Below are 23300 nucleotides of genomic sequence, written 5' to 3'. Positions count from 1 at the left end.
AACCAGAACCTTGGATATCCAGTAGGAGTGGAGAATAATGGTGCGTAAGTGTTCAGGTTTACTACTGCGATACAACTTTACCGTCAATACTACAAGTACAGAGTACTGCTAGGAAGGTTATCCACATATGTACAAACTCTGCCGTGTAACAGCGCAGAGACATGACAAGTGAGCGTGCCTTTTTCTTTCTGGAGCGCGTTCGAGATAGAAAAATAAAACAGTGATAAGACTACAAAATACTGTGACGCCACCATCACACTTTTAGTGCCGCTCGGTCCTTTTTCACCCTGTTCTTTGTCCTCATTTGAATGAGAAAAAAACTAACACACACACACACACACACACACACACGTATAACTTAACTCTTTCAGTCAGAATCTTTAAAAAAACGCATAAAATGATTGTCTTTTAAAAATAATGGTAAAAAAAAACAGCATCAGTTAGAACAAAAACACGATATGTAACATGACACTAAAACTCATCAGGTATCCCGTTTTACCAGCTTATCAGAGAGTGATGTAGGTGTGCGTGTGTATGTGCACGACATGTGTACACACAGTATATACAGGTGTGTGTAAAGGGATGTGAGCACCTCCCGGGTCCGTTCCCGTGTTTAATGTCTCTCCTTTAAAAACACACCAGCGGGTTAAAACGTCCCTTTAGTGTTCGCGTTTAATCTGCTGAGTGCTTCACATACTTGGCTTGGCACCCAGTGTCCTCCACGGAGACTTTTTTTTTTGCGTCTCTAAATGTGCAAAGTAGGCATTTTGGACTCCCTCCCTGTTATCCACCGCCGTAAGTGTTGAATAATAGGAAACAGCATGAATGAAGTCGTGGAAAGCGAGATGATGAGGAGCGATGTACAGATGAGCGTGGAGGTGCAGCGTCTAGATGACCTGGCAGCAGCTGTGCGGGGTGGGAGTGCAGAGCAGACCCTCCTTGGTGCCCCGGTGGATGTTGACGGACAGAGTCTTGTCGCTCAGGGGCATCTGCAGCACGCGGTTCTTCATGTTCCTGTGGTTCTCTCTGGCCAGGTCCAGCTCTCCCAGCCTCAGCGTGCCCGTGCAGGAGCCCTCCAGCAGCGGATCGGCCAGCGCGTCTCCCAGCGCGGGCTGGTGGTGCAGGTTCCCCCTGGGCGAGGGCCCACCGAGGAGCGAGACCTTATCCAGGCTACCGGTGGACCCGCCCATGCACATCCTCCACATGGGACGGTCCTGGGCGTCCCCGGCAACAACGGCCCCGCCGCCGCTTCCTCCTCCTCCGCCTCCTCCTCCTCCTCCTTCTCCTCCACCCGTCAGGTTGTGGAACTGAGAGCTCAGGCACAAGCTCATCAGCTTCAAGCTCTCCACCAGGCCGCTGGCAGCTTTAGGCGTGCCCTTGCCTTGGCCCGAACCGGATCCGGGACTGGCGCAGTTAGAGGGACTGCCCGGCCCTGATCCCCTTTTCTCTCCATCCTCTTCCCTCCCTCCTGTCTCACCCCCCTGTCCGCCTACAGTCGCCGTATCTGGTTCATGGTGGCTTTCTGTCTCGTCACCACTAGACTCCGCGCTGGGGGTGAAAGCGGCCACCGGTGCCGTTACACCAGCGGTTTGGGGCAATGCTATGAGCGTGGGCAGTGATGGTGTTCTCGAGTTCAGATTGAGGCTGAGGCTGGGTTTGGGCGGGCCCAATCCGTGCAGCTCCCTCCTCTCCTCCTCTTCCTCCTCCTCTTTATCCTCCTCGTGGATCTGGTTGAGAACCGGAGCGCTCATACGGGACGTCATGCGATTAGCAGAAGACGACACGGATGAGGAGGAAGAGGCTTTGCAACGAAGCACCACCTGAGCAGGAAGTGCAGAGGAGGAGAAACATCTATCTTCCCCTTCTTCTTCCTCATCCTCCTCCACGCTGAAAAGACTGGGACTACGAGGTTTGCAAGGGCCCGCCGAGGTCAGAGAGCCCAGCCTGAGGGGGTTGGCGTGGAGCTTCCCCAGAGGCCTCAGCCCCCGCTCCTGGTTCTGCCGCGCAGGATGCTGCTGGCTGGACGCCTGTGTGTGGCTCTCCTGCCGCTGGCTGAGGTCCAGCAGAGCCGTTTTGGGCCTGGGCCCCTTGTGGAGGCTCTCGGCGCTGCGGGCAGGCGACTGCGGCCCCCCGGGGTGGGAGATAGTCGGACCCCCCAAGCCGTCACTGACATCCTGGTGAACGTCCACTCTGGTGGGCCAGGACTGCCTGTGAAGGTGTTAAACACACACAGAGAACAAGGTTTAGTAGGTTTAACAGAATAAGCGATACTGCATTTACATATTCCATTAGCTAGTTCAGATTTATGGAATGGTCGTGTTATATATAATTTCACGTCAAAACGGGTATCTGCATCAGTTGTCTGAACGCTGGAACTCTGACCAATTGATTTGCATGATGCAAACACAGCTGAGATAATCAACATCCTAGCGACTGCTTGGCTAATTATAGATTACAGACGGGCGGTCGTGCTCGGCGTATGAGATGTGAAGCGAACGAGAAGCAGCCTGGTCGGACTACAGAGCAGATAGTGAACATGCTATTATTATATTGTTTAATGGACTATATTTCAGCATTAGTTCCAGATATCGAGCCGCTAATGCTGAAGAGTAAAAGGGTCTGATTGCTTTTTTTTTGTGCAAGATTGCAATTTTAGTACAAGCCAACTTGTTTTATAAATATTCTTATATCTCTTGAATTCCAGTTTCTCAATTAGACGACATATTTTATTAATTCCCTGAGGATCATTTTTTACACATACAGGCCCGAAATACACACTACAGGACTCCGTACTGGGTCCGTTTGGGGACTTGAACCAGCGTTCCCAGAGCCAAGACCTCATGGACTCGCTACTACCGCCCCGAGTTATTTAGTCATGTCAAGAGATTTCTGGCGGTACATCCCTGATAATGTTTCTGATCTGAAACCTCTATTCTCAGTCTGTCTCTCAGTTTTTGCTTAAAAAAACAAAAGGCTCCGTCTGTCCATTCTGCTGTCAAACTTGTCTTTTGGAAACTGACAGTACACGGCCCTGCAGAGGCAGCACTCTGTCCATCTCAAGGAGTGTGTGTGAGTGTGTGTGTGTGTGTGTGTGTGTATGTGTGTGTGTATGTGTGTGTGTGTGTGTGTGTGTGTGTGTGTGTGTGTGTGTACCTGAACTGGGCCTTGCTGGGGCTCGGGGATCGTGTCTGGCTGTGCTGCTGCTCTTTCTCCTGCTTCTCCCTCAGCATCCTCTCAGCCAGCAGGAAGTATGTAGCCGTGATGTGGTTGTACTGATTCGACTCCAGAGCCCTGAGGTGAGAGAGAGAGAAATCGATTTGAATTCCAAAAATACACACACAAGTACAACCGCTCACATCCACCCACATGGCAGCACCAAACCCTGACCGTGAGTCAAAAGGAAGTGGCGGAGGGTGGAGATTGGATTTGACATGGCGTCGGTTCAGGACCGACTGCCAGCTGGTTGCTAATGGGAATTAAACTGTTGATGACACTCAATTTAGCTTTAGCCGGGCGGGTGAACCATGGCGAATTTATGTGCGATAGAGGGGCACGTACTCAGTGATGGTGTCTCGGTCTGCGATGGCCCCCAGCACCATGCGCTGGATGATGGAGCCGTGCTCCTCCTCCGACAGGCTGCGGTGGGACACCAGAGGCGTGGACAGCTTGGTGGCCGGCGAGGGGTCGACGCCCTGAAGCCATTCGTGGGCCCCGATCTCCTCGAGGGTCGCTCGCTTCTTGGGGTCTCTCTTCAGCATCTGGGCTATGAGGCTGTAGGGTCACAGAGGGGATCAGCATCGTGGGGGCGCTGCAGGCACATCTGGTCTAGCTGTGTTTTTAGATACACAGTAATATTCACATAGTAGTTGAGATAATAATAATTTCTTCATGAGCTTAGACAGGTTTTTTTAAACAAACTACCAAAATCTCAAGTGGTAAAATGATTGTGTTGTAGCGCTGTAAACCATCACAGTTTACAAGCTGACTTCTGGTTGAACTTTGACCCACTGGACTTGCCGTAGTCAGTGTAAGCATCTGGTTTTTCCAAATCAAGTGCTTTGGATTAAACTGTTGGCTTGCTTAAAACTTCACAATCTAATTGTCTGAATGCTCATGTTTCCTACCCCAACGTTCAACACATTATTATAACTACTGGTAGAAATAGTGGCCATAAAATGCCTACGAATAGGAACTGAGACTCAAGTTCCAACGAAACAGAAATGATTACAATCCCTTTACATAAACATTCATATGACATTTATATGACTACATGACTGGATGTTGTAAATTAGCTGGTAGCCATATAATGATCGAGCCGGTGATTGTGACGCCCGAATAGACAGCTGATGCCAAAACGTTGCCAATCATGTTATAATAAAACAGAATTCCTTTCACATCGATATTGTCTGAGCCACACTGTCAACTGCCCAATAAAAGGCAAACATGCCCCAAAATAACCACCTCTGCAGCTGATGTTCAAGTTCACAGTGATCAGTGTTTGCCTTTGGAATAATCCTGCAAACAGTTCTCCTCCATAACCATTTGTCTTTGCAGTGTAGCATCACCGGCTAAATCACTCTCACAAAACAGGGAGGTGTTCAAACTGAACACACATGATTCGGCATGTGCGTTGTTTTTAAAGCTACAGTCTTTCAAAATATGTATTCAGCGTCTATTTTTGCCCTTCTCTGCTTTGATGCATAGCTAAACCCTCCCCGTGTTAAAAATAGAGGGCCGATTTTAAAGGGTGCATTAGATCCACTTAACGCAGCGCTGCATCTCCGCTGGAGCAGGTGACTGCAGCAGCGAGTGAAAAAGCAGGACAGCGGGCCGCTCCTCTCTCTTTCTCTTCACACAGCTATAAACATGAAATATGCAGCACCTGCGGAGTACTTCGTCCATCTGCGTGTGCGGCATGTGCGGTATGTGCGTGTGCGTGTGTTACTCACTCTCTGCATGCATGGGAGATGTGTTCAGGCACTGTGTATTTACAGTCCATGATCATCGTGAGCGTCTCGCTGTCGTTGGTCTCCTGGAAGGGGGGCTGGCCGCAGACCAGCATGAACAGGATCACCCCCAGACTCCAGATATCTGCAGAGACACAGAGAGAGAATGCTGTTCATACCAAACATCCTGTGTGTGGACAAAGACATGAGTGTGAAGGAAGATGGCCTCAGAAACCCTCACCAACAAAGTGAGGAACATACATTCCTCTCTGCTTAGTGACCTAGATATAACCAAACAAGAGCTGCCCTCACTCCCCAGTTCACATGAAGCATGAATCATATTCGATCATAGCCATTTCCATAAATATGCACTGGCATAGGACACATTTGTCTAACCAAGGGTGAGGCTCTGCACGGCCGCCGGCTTCACACTCACACACACACACGCATACATGCACTGGGTCCTAGGAAAGTGGGTTAACGTGTTCATCACCCCCTCAAAGCTTCATGCAAACTCTCTCTCTGGTCCGATTATCCGTTTTTAAAAAGAGCAATTTTTTGCTCGGGGGCGTCCGCTGGCGCTCTGGTCAGCAGGCTGGTCCACTGACACACATTCTGCAGTCAGACGGCGACTACGAGCAGAGAGACGGGGACGTAAAAAGCACACGGTTTCATAGTCAGTGTGATGATGACCTCTGTTTGACGACGACTTTGGAAAGATATTCGCAAAATTTGGGGCTTCAAGTGTAGAGAGAGTGGGGAAATGAAGCAGCAGTTAAAGCCAGTTGATTTACAATATATTAAAGCTGCATTCATTGATTTTTGGGGGGGGGCAGCGGAACAAGCTCTAACCAAAACGTTGACGCATCAGCAGCAACATGAGCATTTATTCTCCAGTCGGGTTTCTGGCCAGTTGCTAATTTTGTTTGTCTGCCATTTGGTTCAGGGCTGGTAGAGTACGGCCGATTTGAGTGATTTCTTTTTGAGTCTGAGATTCCAGAATTGTCAGAATTGTAGAACGAATTGTCTTTCACTAAAATTGCAATCTTGCGCAAAAGAAAAAAGCAATCTGACCCCCATGTTCTAAATATCTGGTTAGTGTTTAGCACCTACTCATAGAAACTAAGCTAAAAGCTAAAAGCTACAAGCTACTGAGGCTGCAGGGAAAACCCAAAACATTGAGTTCAAGGATGCGAAAAAGCTAAAAACATGAGGTGAACTGCAGGGTTGTGTGATAATAAGTCTCTGATTTCAAGTGCTCTAATGTGTGCTTTAATGTGCTACTCTTTGAGTTCATTTTCCTGTCTTCTGCCGCGGCTACTCTGCAGAGATCACTATTTGATCAAACCAAAATACCCGTGTGACTTTATTTTCTGCAGATGAAGCCATGGAGGCAAAAGGCCAAACATCAGTTCTGAATCCGAATACTAAAACCAAACCGGAAATGCAAAACGCATCACTTCCCGTGAAGCGGATGTCGTCCTCTAAGCATCGATTACTACCTGTGCTCACGTGACTTGCATTAAAACTACTTTATCCTCCAAAGCCCTCATGGTGATCCGTCCTCAAGTCACCGCCGCTCGCCTGGAGAGGACTTCGCAGGAGATTTCCATCTGGTAAAGTCGACGTGCCAGTTTACCGTGGGTGGAGAGTATTTACTGCTCTGAGGCGGTGAAGGAGCGTCTCATGCTGCTGATGGAGGGAGGAAAGAAGAAGGAAAGAAACGCTGCTTCAGTCCCCGCCACCATCTTACCCCTAGCCAACGTATCCAAGCAACCGTGACCCCGCTCCCTCACTACTTGCGTCATCGGTCCGCCAAACTTCCTTCCTGAATAACTTTATTTATAAACCAGATGACTGACACGTCTCTGGAAAACACCGTTTGCGTCGCTTCACATCTGCTTCACTCGAGCTAACGGCGCCGGCTACTTATTTGGTGACAGCTGTGGGTGTAAACATCCCTTTTGTGCGGCCCCGCGTTGCATATTAACACAGATTGCTTCCATGAGATAGCCAACCAGCACTTCCTCGAATCTTGACATTGTTCGCCCCGAGGCTGAGTGGGCCCGAGTTCAGCATCCTGTCCTGCTGATCGTCACACAGCATTTCTTTTCCCACAAAATCCTCCACTTGTGTGCGTTAAATAAGCTCTGATATACTCTGAATTATGCAAGTGCCCAGGATATGTGTTTTTGTAATTGCTATTAGGTAACTTAAGTGCAGCTTGTGCTTCTCAAAGACGAAGCATACATCTATATTTATCTTTTCCACTTAGTGGAGACAAAAAGGAGCCCACGCACTGCATCGCATCAGAAGGCAAAAAGGAGGCAGGCGTCTTTTCAAAGCACTTATTAGTCGTTCATCAACTCCCAAAGTGAGAAAACACGCTTGCGTTGTGTTAAACCTGCAATTTCCTTCTAATTTTCTGTATGATAATAACTTTTAACATTTTATCCTATCCCCCAAATTCCTCTCATTCACTCAAATATTCACACCTTGGAGCCGAGAGGACAATTTAGACCAAACGATTAATTGAGAAAACAGATTAATCGACAATGGAAATGATTATCTGCGGGTAACAAAGCACGGAAGGGAACGATGGACTCGTTTTTATGCGAGTAAAAGCACTTAACACTTTGGATTAATGCATAAACGTCGCCTTTTCTCTTTCGTTACAGTTTGCTCATGCTCATTGGCTCCGCTTTGGATTACTTTTCATCAATTATTTCAAATTATTTCTCAACGCTTTCTCAAAAGAACTCCAAAACAGGTCCGACCGGAGATGGCCGAGCGAGGACGGCCTCTTTATCTCTGCAACAAACCCGGGCTCGCCGCCACCTGGCACGTCACCAGCCAAACCTCAGCACCTCAGGCTGTCAGCAGCAGGCACCTGGGCAGCCATGTAATCCCGGGCCGGGTTACCTCAAAGCCCCGAAAATCAGGCCTCCTGGCCTCCGCTCGGCCTGTTCCACGTCAAACTGCACCGCCGATAGAATCACACAGCACTTCGTCCCGCCCGGGTGGATAATCCCCCCGCAATCAAAACACCATCGTCTCGGCTGAGTGAACAATGGCGCATGGGCAGAGGAAAGAACACACACACGCACACACACACCTGACTTGTCATCTGGGTCAAATGCACAGACGGGCTTTTTTTTACAGGCCAGCTGACCTCACACGGTCAGATACTCGCACCATCATCCTAAATACACGCATGCAGTCAAATAACTACTATTGCTTCACTTTTTTTTTGGGAGCAGCATATCTGCTCGGCCGCAAAAGAGATGGAGACGAAGGCAGGCAAGAGAAAACAGCCACCGCGAATCCACTCAGTCAGAAGAATTGAAAATGCTTCTGTGTTGCTCTGACGCAGTGGCCTCTGGGTAGACAGAGGGACTACTGATGCTTTCTCTCGCTCTGCCTCTCGTCCCTCGTTTCTCTCCGTCAACTCCCCCCCCCCCCCCCCCCCCCTCTCTCCAAATCTGCACGCCTCCGTTTCATTTCTTTCCCCATTACATTTTTGATTGAATATCTAAGCTGTGGCTCCGCAAAGAATTGTTCCCACTATCGATGGGAGCGACGGAGGTGAAGCTGGTGCCGGCTGCACGAGAGCGCTGAGGAAACCAATTTCAGCCTGATCAGATATCAGATTTTATTATACACAGAAAGGCCATGACTGTCAATGAACGGAAACCGCAGACAGAAATGAACTGCAGGTGTGGGACGGCGGTTCTGCTGGGTTAAGTTATGGTCTCATTTCCAAACCGCCTTGTTTGCAAACACAATCTGAGCTTTGAGCAGTTCTCTCCTCCTAACAGCCGGCTGATAAAGCCAAGTCGTGTGCTGGGGTCCATCCAAAGTACTGCAGGTCATAAAGTATGGTCAAAGTGTCTTATGAGCCATCAGTGGTTCATATCTGTGTGAGCGCATCAGTTAACCAGGCGTGTACCATGAACACACGCTGGACTACGGACCGAGACACCGCGAAAAGCCGCGATCGGCAGAGATAACTCACCCACGGCGGGAGCGTCGTACTCGTCCCCCAGCAGTATTTCAGGGGCGGAGTAGGCCAGCGAGCCGCAGGAGGTGTTGAGCGTCTTCCCGGGCTGAAACCGGTTGCTGAAGCCGAAGTCGGTGAGCTTGACGACGCCTTGCTTCTCGAAGAACACCACGTTCTCCGGCTTCAGGTCCCGGTGCACCACGTGCAGCCGGTGACAGTAGGAGATGGCGTGGACGATTTGGGCGAAGAAACACTTGGCCACCTGAGAGAGGAGAGGACAGCAAGCAACAGGAATGAAAATCAGGATATTATTATTTTTTTGCAACTAGACGTGACATAAAAGGTTAGAAATCAGTACAACTAGATATTTTTACGTGACCAAAATGTGACAGTTAACTTTCATGAAAGGAAAACACACTGAGAAAAAGTTAAAGGTATGAGACCAAAACACAGACAACTCCAAAGCTGTGGCACCAACCTGTCAATCACAAGGTAGCCCCGCCCTAGAGCATACCCTGCTTTATCATCTATTTTAATCTAAATGGGAATATAATTGACTAAATGAACATCATGTTATATTTCTCTGTACTTGAAACTAGCGATTGAGACCATAAACTCATGTCCACAATGTTTACTGATGTAATAAATCAAGTGAGAAGTAGAGTCGCTCAATGTTAAATGTTCCCATTTAAGTCTATAAAATAAAGCAAATACTCATACTTATTAACCCTAACTTCCTTTACAGAAGAAAATAATGAAATATTTTTTAATTTCTCAAGTAATCCTCCACAGTAGGTTGTTATGTATCAATCTAATAAAACATGCAAACTTTACTTCAACTCATTTGAGCACAAAAGCATCTTTAGCCTGCTTTTTGGGCACCTCATTTTGTACCAGTAAGGGAACATAGAAAGAATAAAAAGCCATTGCAGAGTTTCTCTGCTTAACGTGCAACATTACAGCTTTCAATGTCAAGCAGTTGCCTCCTGGTGTCTGGAATTGATTAACTTCAAAGAATCGGTATGCGCAATGCATTGGTGAGCATCTAACTACCTTTGAAGTGCCCTTCACTGCATTCCCTCAAAGTAGTCTCAACTAAATAAATTTAAAAAAGGAACTACATCCCAATTTTGTTCCCTAGAGAGTTGATTTTCATCCATTCGCAGGATCATTCATATTGATATGATACTTTATTGATCTCCTTTCTCTTGACCCTTCATCTACAAAGACTCAGCCCAGGTCCAAGCAACCTAAATGCTAATCTGCTACCCACAATGCCACCCACCTCCTCAGTGAGGCCTCCGTCGTGCTTCATGATGCAGTCGTACATGTCTCCTCCGTCTCCCAGCTCCAGGATGAGGTAGAGCTTGGTGGCCGTGTCGATGACCTCGTAGAGGCGCACCACGTTGGGGTGCTGCACCATCTTCATGCAGCGCACCTCCTGGAAGAGGTGCGCCCGCGCCACCGGGTCCAGCTTGGTCTTATCTATCACCTTCACTGCGACCTGGAGGAGCAACATAATGATGATTGGCATCTGCCCCAATTTACAACTATCAGCAGCAGCTTTTGCACAGTGAAGAGGGTATTGACACGTTTTTGGAGTTAAGCAGCTAATTGCTGATGTATAGTGTTGATACTACAGATATTGGGCCTCGTTCACAGTCAGTGTGTATGCACACATCTGAGCTTTCACCTGAATCTGATCTTTTAAATCGGAGTTTTAAATCTGAGCGTACAAACGTTTACCAACAAATCTAGTCTTCATTAATATTTTTCTTATCTGAATTTGTTTGTACTTTGCTCACAAATTTAGAACTGATGAAGGTCCACAATACACATTTTAATTGCATGCCTATTAAAACCGCATTTATTAAAAAAAGGCTTTAATAGATAACAATATTTAAACTGTTAGTTTAAATGTATTAAATAACTATGAAATCAACGCCTTTTCATCCTCATTAATCACAGTCAAAATGTAAATATTCATCTATAACAACTGAGTGTGCCAATCTAACAATGGATTATATGAGAATATCCATATTGAAATGTAACAGTTTTGAGTTCCATTGTTTTAATTTAGAACGATTCTGATTCGCTACCAAACGGACAGTGGGAAGAACAACATTCTGTATACTGCATGTCCACACACACACACACACACACACACACACACACACACACACACACACACACACACACACACACACACACACACACACACACACACACACATTAAAGGACTCTAAACTAATTCCCATTCACAGAACCCGCTCCCTCTCTGAGCAGCAGCCGCCTCAAACAGAGACATTACAAGCATTTCACGTTAAGGCTCGTCGGGTGGGAAACGCCTCTGGCGACGACATTAAGATGTGACGCTCAAACATTCACTCAAGCCAAGACAAACCCAATACGTGGGCAGATTAATCCACTCATCTCACTTGAGGGACATATTACTCAAATGTCCGTGTTAATCATCACCCTTCTCTGGTATGTCTGTCTCTAAGGGTGAGTAATCTACTTAAATGTGAGGAGATCCAATCACTGGCATTAGAGCATTCCTCCTGCATGTACCGACATGGACGAGCGTACCTTTTCTCCAGTGAAAACGTGTCGCGCCAGTTTAACCACAGCAAAGTGTCCGCGTCCCAGCGTCTTGTCCAGGTCATACAGGCCGGCGATCTTCCCGTCATGGTGGCGCTTTAGCCCCGCCGCCATGGCTGCAGGTGGAAAGGGGAGGAGCTGCCTTCTGGTCTCGGGTCAGTCCTCCATCGCCTCCTGGGGGGTGGGGGTCGGGTGTGCTTTGTGGTGGCGGGTCGGTCGGTCGATTCTAGACCAGCTGTCTCTCGAGTTAGATCTGGGGTTGTGACGCCACTGCTGGACGGTAACAGCAGATATTCACAGAGCGTTGTCCTCCTGCGGCGCTCAATTCAATCCCATCGTCTCCTGATCTGAGGGTGAGAAGAGAGAGAGAGGGAATAAAAATTCACCCATTCATATGAACGAGTCAGCGCTTTGGAGGAGATCCTGCTGAACCCTGAACCCCATGGACTCTTGCATGCCAGTGTATCATTTAACAATTTAATTAGTTCAGAGTTTCTAGAATAATAAATAAAATAAAACAAAGTCTATCGCCATGCTAGCAGCTCTGTGTGTGTGTACTCACAGCGCTTTGAGCTAAATATTAGCATCCGCATGCTACCATGTTCACAACGGCATATTTAACATGATCTTTAAGGGGTATAAAGTTGACCGTGGTCAACATCTTAAACCTGTGTGTTCGTAGCATTTGGTAATCAGCACAAAACAAAGTTCTTCCTTTGAAAGAAAGTAAAGTCAATTGTTTATAATTATACTTTTAAACTTTATTTATACAGCACTATTTACAAAGTGCTTTACAATAAAAACAGAACACATTTAAAACTCAAAGAGAATTAAATTAAGTCAAACTAAACACATAAAGTCATTGTTTAGTGTATGAAATGTCAGAAAAGAGTACGTTTCGTTAGACCAACAAGAGAAATATAACCTGGAACCAGCAAATATTTATACTTTTTATTGATTCAATTACTTTAATTGATTATTAAAACTATTGCAGACTAATATTCTATTCAATAAATTGACTATTTTTCAGCTCCAATTAATATTTCACATTATTTCTGCATCATTTTGCAAAAGCTGTCTGCTATGTTTAGAATTCTTTCATAATTCATGTTGCTCATTTGATGTGTTTTGCCCCTCAGGGATGACAAAACTCTGAACAACTCGTGCTGTGCACACATGTCCGACCGTCCGCTCTGTTCACCGGAAGCCGCTGTCGCCATGCAGCGAGTTGCTTCACAGCTCCGATTATGAAACGAGGCCTCCAGGGGAGGGATGGCATTCCTCTTCCAGGAATGCACGAGCGTGCCAAGAGCACAGACGACGGCAAAAGACACACAATGTCCACACAAAAGGAACATTCCTGCGAGTTGATCCTCGCCTTAAGGTGTGTCAAGCTCACTTGGATTCACAGACACAACTGGAAACCAAATAGCTGTTGCGAAGGGAACACACCTATCAACACGACGAGATAGAGTAAGATGAAAGAAATGGAAACGTCTCTTCGCCCGCCGGCAGTCTGTGGTTCCTCAAATGAAACTCTGAAAGCCTAAAAGACTCTTTGGGGGTTTTATGTGATCCTCAGTTGGAGGATTGTACTTGTACTTGTGAGAAAAGAGTGAGTCATTTTTCTTATAATAGGAAGATGACATCTCTATGCATCTGTCTCACACACATACACACACACACACACACAAAAGTGAACTCAACTATACTGAACTCTTCGCCTGACAATTACAACATGTAGCTGTTGATGTTTCACAAACTGAAGCTGTGAAAGACACACACACACACACACACACACACACACACACACTACACATAACACACTTGTTATCTTCATGTGCGAGATAGGTGAGATCAACATGGGTTGCAGTGTGGTGGCGAGCTGGTGTGTTGGCCAGGATCTGCATGTCTAAATCTAGACCTCTTATTTACCTCGACTGTGTGTGTGTGTGTGTGTGTGTGTGTGTGTGTGTGTGTGTGTGTACAGCAGCTTTAAGGTCTGTTGTGTAACAGTTGGTTGGAGGTGTATCGGTTTACAAGGTAGTCGTGTGCGTTGGAGCTCTTCTCACGGGGTCAAGAACCCGTGTTATAAGAGCTGCTACACTCTGAGTCGTGAACCGGAGGGTTATCAAGTGTAATCAGTTTACCGGAACATTGGCTGAAGATATCAATGTGTTGAAGATAAGAACTTTTTTTAGGATCTAATACTTCAGGTACAAAGATCTGATAGTACGATAAATATGGTGGTTTCCAGCCATAACTTAAATCAGCAAATATCAGTAGTTACCAGTTCAACCAACGACTTACCTATTTTATTACATGAGCTTGAAATTATGCCCTTTAAAAGTAAAGATTAAAAGAATATATGAACACATATATCATTTTAATATATGTTAAATATGTTTTTTTTTCTGCTGTCCTATCCTAATACTCTCACAACACCAGAATATACTAGCAACACCTTGCAGGGTCCCCAATACCACAGCTTCGTGAATATAATACAAATATATAGACAGAAAATACACACATCACCAGAGGAATATCATAGTGACACCGCAGGAGTTATGGTTGTTACACAAAGTGGTATACAGATTCAATGAGTCCCTATAGAACCAATACAGGGACTATATGGTGATGTATCTGTGTATTGTTGCATGCTGAATATGCGCATGCAGCCAACACATAATTATATATTCTTCAGTACATTATCTTGTCTGTATGCCGGTTATTATAGGACTATAAAGACAGCATTGGGAAGTGTTTAAACTCAGTGTACATATGGATATAATAGGAAAATCATATGCATGATGTATATATATATATATATATATATATATATATATATATATATATATATTTCACTATTGTAGAGTATCAAAGCATTGTTCAAACTGTGCTGACCATACACAGCATCACTTATCCCTGTATAGGTGCTATTTCCCATTTGGGACCCTTCCACCGCCCCACGCCCACCCTCTTCCTCCTCCTCCTCCTCCTCCACCTCCTCCACTGTCAACATGCCTGCTGGCTGCATTCACAACAACATGGCAGCGCAGACCATCCTGCGCCAGCAGCGCACATACGAGAGCTGTTAAAGAGACTAACGAGCGCGCGTCTCCAAAAGATGCGCATTAATAGACAAATCCTGCCGCTAACTTGACACATATTACTACGCGGGGCCCGCACATGCATACGCGCTTCTCCAGCACTACTTACCGCGGAGAGGCATATGAAGCGGCGACAGCACCGTCCTATCTGCTCCCTCGTGAAGCTACGGGCGCGTGCGGGGCTCCGGTGCGGGGAAGCTGCGCGCGCTAACGGGGCTCGTTCCGTTTAACTCCCGGTGCCGAGTGACAGAGAACCGGCCCGACGAGTGAGTCCATTGAGTCCCTGTGAGTCTGTCACACTGACAACTCACCTCCCTCTTTCTCCCCCCCACCCCTCTCGCGCTCTGTCAGCGGCGTAAAGAAACCCAGACACAGGTAGCAGGTATATACAGGAAGTGCAGCTTTCAAAATAAAAGCATTGTCTAAAATAAAATGAATTAATCCTTTATTGGCCCCTCAGTGGGGAAATTACAGGATTACAGCAGCATCGCTCACAAGTGAATAAAATAATTAAAAAAAAAAATAGAAAATCAAGTAATATCAATAAACAGTTATAGAAACAGTAAAAACAGTAAAGAAGAATATTAAATATACAGACTGTATAGAAAAAGTATATAAAAATATATATATTTATTTGATTATATATAGCTTCAGCGTTTGTAAAACGTGATTATTGATTTGATTTTTTTTCCACGAGCAAATAATTATTAAATGATGAATACATGTTACGGATGTGTAATAATTTGACAAACAACATTCAACTTCTTTCCAAACTAAATATCACATCTTTATTGTGAATTAATGACCGGCTAGTCCGGTGCGCTTGCATTTGACTATTTCTTATTTCCAACTATTACAACTTTGTAAATATGATGAATAAATAGAGTAGCAACAGAGTTGCAATGAAATTGAACTGGATGTCCACACTCCAGAGATTTAAATATACATTTAACTGTGTAAGAACAGCGAATAGAAAAAGATTAACTTAAAAAGTGAGAATAAACCATATACTTTCTTTCCCCAGTCAATAGAGTAAATATAGGCTTCAATATATATTCTTTTTATATAAAGGTGCCCTACAGGATATAAAAAAGGGCACTCTGTATGTATTGTGCTTTTATTTTGAAGGCAAACTGGCCTGTTTTCCGGTGCTTTCGCTCCTAAATGACAGCTCTATCATCGCTGCGCATCCGTATCATTCATCTCTGACGTCAGAACTACGCTCAGATAAATAAATAAAAAAAAAGAAACGTGTTTATCAGGTCTCGTGATAATAAACTCAGAGAATGTACTTTATCTTTGTATCTCTACCTGGACAGTGTGTTCATGCTGGGATCCTATAAGGCATTTAATGCAAAATGATCTGTGTGAGTGAAATATACATATTTATTTTATGGCCCAGGATACAAAAGAACAATAGGTCATTATCAGCTTTTGTACTGCCTACTTTTAATTGGGTTGGTCCGTTGGTGTGCTGCAATAACTGTGTGTGTGTGTGTGTGTGTGTGTGTGTGTGTGTGTGTGTGTGTCTCTGTTCTCTGCACTCAACCAGCTGGGCAACGTTCAAGTGTGTTGTTATGTAATATTGACAAGCTCCTCTCTAGGATTTTGAAGTAGAGCCTGTTTGGCTGGTGCTGGATCTCATATCAGCACTGGGCTGCAGGCTGCATGTGCTCCATGAAAAAAGAAAGAGATTGTTTTAATGATCATCTGTTACCAGACAAAGCCAATGATTGGCAAGCGGTCTGATTAAGTGACACCAGCTCAATTAGATGATTAATGTCCTGCCAACGTCACCCGTGTATTCAATCCAGAAGGACAAAGTTTTCAAATCAACTAAAATTCATCCGAAACGTGTAACCGACTGTGGGCTTTTAAAAATAAATAAAAATAAAGACAAAGGGGTCAATAAACACTTTTAGCTGAGGCTGCCATCTAGTGGACGCTTGAGGAACCTGTTTATTAAACCATTTTATTTTGGTCCCCATCCAATTTCTAACAACTCACTCTTAAATTATAATTCAATCAAGGCAAATACCAATACAGTGGATTATGTGATAATCCTAAATCATTTAACATCCAGTACCATGACCAGACCAGGAAAAGAAAAGTACGGAATAAATAACTGTAAAAGTTCTGAACTCCCATTTTTAGCAGATTGATCAAAACCAAAAGGTGAACTCGTTCAGCATCAAAGCAAAAACTGCCCCGAAACATTAAAATGTGTCTTGTCTGATTGATACCGTCGACATTCAATATGATTAAAACATTAAGAACATTGCCTAATATCTAATGAACTGCATCGCTTGACCTGGTAAAATAAACTGTCTTAGATATATCTCACGTGTGCATACCTACATGAAAGTTGTGTTTTCAGGTAAGATTATATAAACTCTGATCCCGTTTTGAATTTAGTGACTAAATGTCAAGTTGATTCATTTAAAAAGACATCCTTTGGTTTCATCACAATTAAACTGCACAGCTGAAAACATCATCTGTATGTCAGGCGAGCGTCTCAATATATATATATATATATATAATATATATATATAATATATATATATATATATATATATATATAATATATGCACGACCACGTTAAGACGAGAATTACAACACGCAGCATGAAAAGCCCCCGGCTCCGCTGAGCCAGTCAAGATCATTTCATGGGACCTTTTCCTTTGGACGTAAGCATCTTCTACTTGTGTTAACGAGAAAATAAAAAGAACCGCGCCACAAAATACAACTTGCTGTCAAGCAGAATATATGTGTTTTAACATAAAAAGGTGACACATTTACTGGTCCAGCCAAAGGGTTATTTACAATGAATGACACCAGAGGTGGAAACAAAAGAACAGACGAGAAGACACAGATGAACAATTGAACAGGAGATTTATTTAGTGAGCACTGTTCACTTCTTTGCTGCCTCCTTCTGGAGCTTCTTCACCTCATGCTTGATGATCTTGTTCCTCTGCAGAAACAAAAAGAACAAAGTGCATTAATTAAAAATACTCTTTGACAGTTGTATGATCATTACACTAATGACTCTTTCATCTGAGGTGACATCAGGTGTTAAATCAAGCTGCCTTCTTGTTCATTCAGTATTCTTAAATAATAATAATTAATCATTTCATCATGTCGGCCAAAGAATGAGCACCCACTTGTCAAAGCTCCCTCACTGGCACAAATAAAAAAAGGATCCATAATAAATGTTATTAGCTGCAGCTGTTCACTGATCAGTGGCTGTGATATAAGGCCTCGCAGAAGAAGACGGACAATCGTTCGTCACTAAACCAAATGTCCAATGTTCAACCACCAGGTTGTTCTCATTAAAATTGAGGGCACTCCACTAAATGACATGAATTAATTTAGAGCCGTGTGTTCAGAAAAAAATTCAACAATTAGCCGAAGGAGGAACACAATGTTGCAACAGCTCAAAATGATTAGTGTTCATAAACATGTTTTTATTATAAATAAATGTATACAAATATTAAATCAACCATTAATCAATGGGGAAGAGGAATAAACAATATGTTAACTATTTTAACCTGGTAAATAAATATACAACTTGCATTTACATGTAAGCTCACAATCAAAATACAGAACTCCAAGTATGAAAGCATAGAAATATATTATAGAAGTATAGAAATAAAAAGCCTAAATGCAGAGATCTCATCTCTGTTGCACTCACCATTCTCTTGGCCTTCATCACCTTGTAGCGGTCAAAGTCAGACATGGCGGCCCTCTGCAAAGATAACCAAAGAAAGTCAGTAACTCCACCCGAGTCGTTTACTTGTTCACCGTAGCGCACCACAATTCTGTTTTAGGAAGGATGGATTTATAGATATTTATGTTTGTATGAACAGTGGCTCCAAAAAAAAGCAGCTGAGTCAGCGCCAACGAATTTATCCATCCGAGTCATCAGGTAAGTGCAAATAGACCGGACACAAGAGCGGTAGCCCTGCGCCAAATGTTTAACGATTATTTAAGTGCAGTTTTGTTATCCATTTAATTAAAATATAATAGCGGATAGATAATGAACAACTGCAATGTAACTTCTCTCAATCAGGTAAATGTATTGTACAGCAAGTAGTATAGAGTTGAGTTGCACATATCTCTATTGTACTTTATAGAGCCTTTAGATATGTATTTTGGGGTAAATATTATTCATATCTAAACATAATGAATATATAGCAGTGGTTAGGTTGCCCAACAATCAAATTTGCCACTGGTGTTTTTTTCTGGGTGTATTTTAGTGGCATGTGACGCAACTACTGTATGTAATGGCCCCAAGGAAGACACATTTTAGAAATGTCCACAATCAGCTGTAACGCGTCTTAATTTCACAACACACTTAATATCCATAATGTTGATTATGATCAGAGTCGTAGCCGTTACCTTCTTTCTCGCATCGATCTTCTTGGCCCAGCTGCTCTGTGCCCACTTCTGGTTGACCTCGGCCTTCTCCCAGGCTTTCCTCACAAACTTCTGGCGGGCACTGGGAACCATTAAATACAGTCAGTACTAATAACGGAGGCACCATTAAGGTTTCATCACACATAACCACTTTACAACAACAAAAAAAGACACCCGATTCACGTTGATGTTGGCACTTTAGGCCTTGTGTCTCGGTGATGTGACGACAGTCATGTGAACGTTTTTTAATAGACAAAGCATTGCGTTAAAAGGTGATCTGAAGTACACATTACAGTACAGCAAAAACACAAATCTGTCCTTGACCACAATGACCAAAACGTCTGTGTGCAAACTCACTCTCACACACACACAAAACTCGTGCACTATAATCCAAGTCTTGCATGCATTTAACCACTTTAAAAACATCTCCTTAAACAGTCTCACGCTTGTTGTAAACTGTACGATTTTAGCAAAATTGCAAATGTTTGAGAAGTAGTCAGCCTACAATTGGATAAAGAGACTACGAGAATACTGCGCAATTTTGTAAACTGTTGTTTTGAATTAGTTTCGCTTTTTTTATTAAACAAGGCCCCCTTCTACTTCAATTCACCAAGACTGGAAATTATGCGAGAAAAAAAGTTATCTTTGCAAATTAAAAGGTAATACAAGGCGAGTGATTAATATACACGCGATAATTTTTTGCTAGTGAAATGCTCCCTTAAGTTACGAGAGTAATGAATAGATCAAACCTGTACAAATTACTGCATTGTTTGCGTGTTAAAGAAACCACAACCTGCGCCCACTCACCTGTGAGGTACTTTGATGACGTAGTCTGTGAGCTGCATGCACTTAAAGGGCATGGATTGTCTCTTCACGTTTGTGCAGGGACCATCGACAAGAGCCTGAAAAGCACAACACACAAATAAATATCAAGCCGAAAGACGGGGATTAACACCGATTTATCCGCCATCCTTCAGGGCGCTCACCCTGTTTTGGTCGATGACGTCTACGATGGCCACCAGCTTGCCGTTATGGGGTCCAAAAGAGATGTAGGCAACGCGGCCGATCTCAACGAAGCGTTTGAACACCTGAGGAAGACACCAGAGAGAGAAGCACATCAGAAAGTGACTTGGAGGTTGGCTGCCGTATGACGTCACATGAACAGTTGCAGCATGCTGTAACATCCGTTACAGTCACACATTGGGGGGAATTAATGTTGTTGGTATAAAAAAAACATAATAGCAGACACACAAGTTAATATATTGTCTTTTTACAGGACAAACTAGCAGTTTGGGTTAGAGACTGAGTAGCATAACTGGCTTGTATCATGACGTTTAGGATGAAGCTATTTAACGACAACTAGCTTACTTTACGTTAAGGCTAAAAGGTATCCGACGACAACTAGCCTACTTTACGTTAAGGCTTTAGTTATCCAACGACAACAAGCTTACTTTACATTTAGGCTAAAAGGTATCCGACGACAACTAGCTTACTTTACGTTTAAACTCACGTTGGCGAACGACTAGTGTGTCGTTCACGAAAATGTGATTATATTAAACATGATAGCATGCATTTAAATAGTATACCGTCATAAACGAGTGAAATAAATCAATGTCCTGGAGACCAAAGCGGGGCTAAGTGTTGTTTTAACCGAGCAGTATCTCCGCCCGACGGACCACGTTGTTGAAACGCGGGCGCGAGCCGACATTTTACAGACACGAGCGTTAAAAATGAACATATATAAACCTCCGCGCCCGCATCAGATACATCACAAACATGCTTATGGTGGCGTTAACGACACACACAACTATTGTTGCTCCCGAACAATGAGTTATATGAAAAGAAATTCGACATAGAAACGCTAAAACTCTCGCGGCGAACTCACCATGATGGCAGTCCGAGAGCAGAAAGGCCGTCGCAGCTTCCGCCTGGCGCAGATACGGCTTCCGCTTATACGGTACGCATGCGCAGTCGGTCCTGGTTTTATGTTATTACATGCGCGTCCTAATAAAACCCATTGGTATTAAACATGTTTAAACATTTGAAAGCTTTCGACAAAGTAAGCTCAATTGTTTGTAAAAGTAATGTAAAACACGCACTGGACCGCCATTTAACGCTTCTGTGTCACATTATGTTGCCTTCAAGGATACGGGGAAATATCGGAATTAACCAATGTAGGATTATACTCAAACGTAACGTGGCAGCTGGACGTGTAAACACAACGAAAATATGCTACGATTTCCACAGAAGTGGTCCTTATGTGTTGTTTTAGAAATTGAGAGTGATGAATGGGCTACATAAATGCATTTAAATGAGTGAAACCTAGTGGGGTACGACATCTTCCTTTTACTTACACTGATTCATCTATAAAGGGGAAACATAAACTATCAGTAAAACAGAGTCAGCTGAGGTGGTTCAGGCATCTCATTATCATCAGGATCAGGACGCATCCCACTGGAGGTTTTTCGGGCACGTCCAACTTTTTGTTGCACTGTTGTTGAGTTACATTTCCCATCCGATTTCAATTGGTCCTGTTTATATTCAAGGGTTTAAGATCTACGTGTAGAAAAAAAGTGTATCCTCCAGTTATTTAGAATCTATAGTTGTGCGGTTATAGTCGCTGTCACACTCAAGAGAGGTGTGCATGTTCAAGTTTACCTGGTGCAAAACTTATTCCAGTGTTTAGCTTAGACTAACAGTGCCGTCTCCTCAAAGTAAAGTCTCATAATCGTGGTATAACAGTATGACATGATATGGTAAAATGAATAATACATTTAAAAAAAGGCTGCACATTATACATATTATGGTATATAAGTGTAATATATTATGAAGTGAAATGTAGTAGTAGTAGTACAATATTACTATATAATCTTCAAAAAGACTACAGATTATCTATCTATATTGTTTCTCTTATGATTCCAATCAAGTGCACATAGCCGAGTTAAAAAATAATAATACACATACGTATATCTAAAGTGTACACATATAAAAATACACATACCAAAGTAGCAATAAAAAAGAAGTACAGTGACGTTGTTAATTCTTGTTGTGTTGGACTATAGTTTAGCTACAATGACAATAAGCGTTACCTCACCGTCTAAGTTCCTGTTATGTAAGTGTATACAACATGACATATACAGCAGACTGTAGGGAAGTTAGTTAGACGTTAGAGTCTATAGAGAGGATAATTAAAATAAGCAAAAAGTATCTTAAACAGAAGAAGAACATTTTAACAATCCGCTTCAGGACACCATCAAGGACCAGGGTATCTCTTAATTAAACCCTTGGCCTCTGGCGCAGGACTCTGCTTGAAAATGACTTGCCCAAAAAGGTAAAGGTAAACCTTGAGAGGGTTCTGTGGAGGTGTAAGCATCAGTAGGTATTTTACTGAACCGGGACACTATTAACACTATTTGTAAATATTCAAACAGTGCGTATAGCAGAGTTAAATGATAATAATAATATATATCTAAAGTGTACACGTGATTCTCAACTGGTGGACCCGTTTTCAATGGGTTGTGGGCCTTTGGCTGGGAAAAAATAAATAATAATTCAAATAAAAAAGATAAAAAATATTTTGAGGGGACTTTTTTATTCAGCGGAGTGTCGTTTTTTTGGCGGCTCTGGTTTCAACTTGTTTATTCTCGTTAATTCTAACCAGACGTCAGTCATCTGGATAAATGCGTGTGCACGCTCCTCTTCAAAAGGGGGAGGAGTCGAACACAGATTACATGATCTTCAAACGCTAAAATGGCAAATAAACTCAGAGAAAGAGTGTCTCTTCTCTCCGTGGAGGAGCAGGAGATGATCATGACTCCATATGATGAATTTAAGTCCATAATCATGGCAAAGTCTAATGGTGCGTTCACATGCAAAGCGTAGCAAATATTCGCAACACTTCCTGTTGTACAACGCAGCATAATGGTGCCTCCGCTGGTTGGGCTAGAGTCACATAAGCATTGCAAAATATCAGGCAAGTTAAATGCATAAGTGTTGGGAAAATGTATCGGCTAATTTTGAGTGCCTCATCACCAAAATCAATCAGATTCTATTTATTTAAATGTGCCTGCTGGCAGTAGTATACAAATTAATATATACTTGTGATAATATATGTACTGTATGCACATATGTATCATGTACTACATATGTGTATATACATGTATGTGTAGATTATCATATAACTAGGAGTTTGAATCTGTGTATGTATCAGTACCGTAATCATTTTCT

At 43.4% G+C, this 23300-nt stretch overlaps 2 protein-coding genes across 2 annotated transcripts; both read right to left on the bottom strand.

Moving 5' to 3' along the window:
* Positions 1 to 489: 489 nt before the first annotated feature.
* LOC306748552 (SNF-related serine/threonine-protein kinase-like) lies at positions 490 to 11661 on the bottom strand (the record flags this gene model as incomplete). The annotated part of the gene is made up of 7 exons (XM_079231731.1): positions 490 to 2208; positions 3154 to 3291; positions 3559 to 3771; positions 4950 to 5091; positions 8962 to 9208; positions 10232 to 10450; positions 11536 to 11661. 7 exons carry the CDS (start codon positions 11659 to 11661, stop codon positions 888 to 890), a joined length of 2406 nt encoding a protein of 801 aa, XP_079087857.1. The 3' UTR covers positions 490 to 887.
* A 5871-nt stretch (positions 11662 to 17532) lies between these two features.
* rpl14 (ribosomal protein L14) lies at positions 17533 to 21004 on the bottom strand. The gene is made up of 6 exons (XM_079232208.1): positions 20959 to 21004; positions 20060 to 20161; positions 19881 to 19975; positions 19056 to 19155; positions 18349 to 18402; positions 17533 to 17628 (listed from the first exon to the last, which is right to left on the bottom strand). Exons 1-6 carry the CDS (start codon positions 20959 to 20961, stop codon positions 17569 to 17571), a joined length of 414 nt encoding a protein of 137 aa, XP_079088334.1. The 5' UTR covers positions 20962 to 21004; the 3' UTR covers positions 17533 to 17568.
* Between the last annotated feature and the right edge of the window lie 2296 nt (positions 21005 to 23300).

Source organism: Taurulus bubalis, assembly GCF_910589615.1.
Source record: "Taurulus bubalis genome assembly, chromosome: 16".
Lineage (NCBI taxonomy): Eukaryota > Metazoa > Chordata > Actinopteri > Perciformes > Cottidae > Taurulus > Taurulus bubalis.
This window is presented reverse-complemented; position numbering and strand designations above follow the sequence as displayed.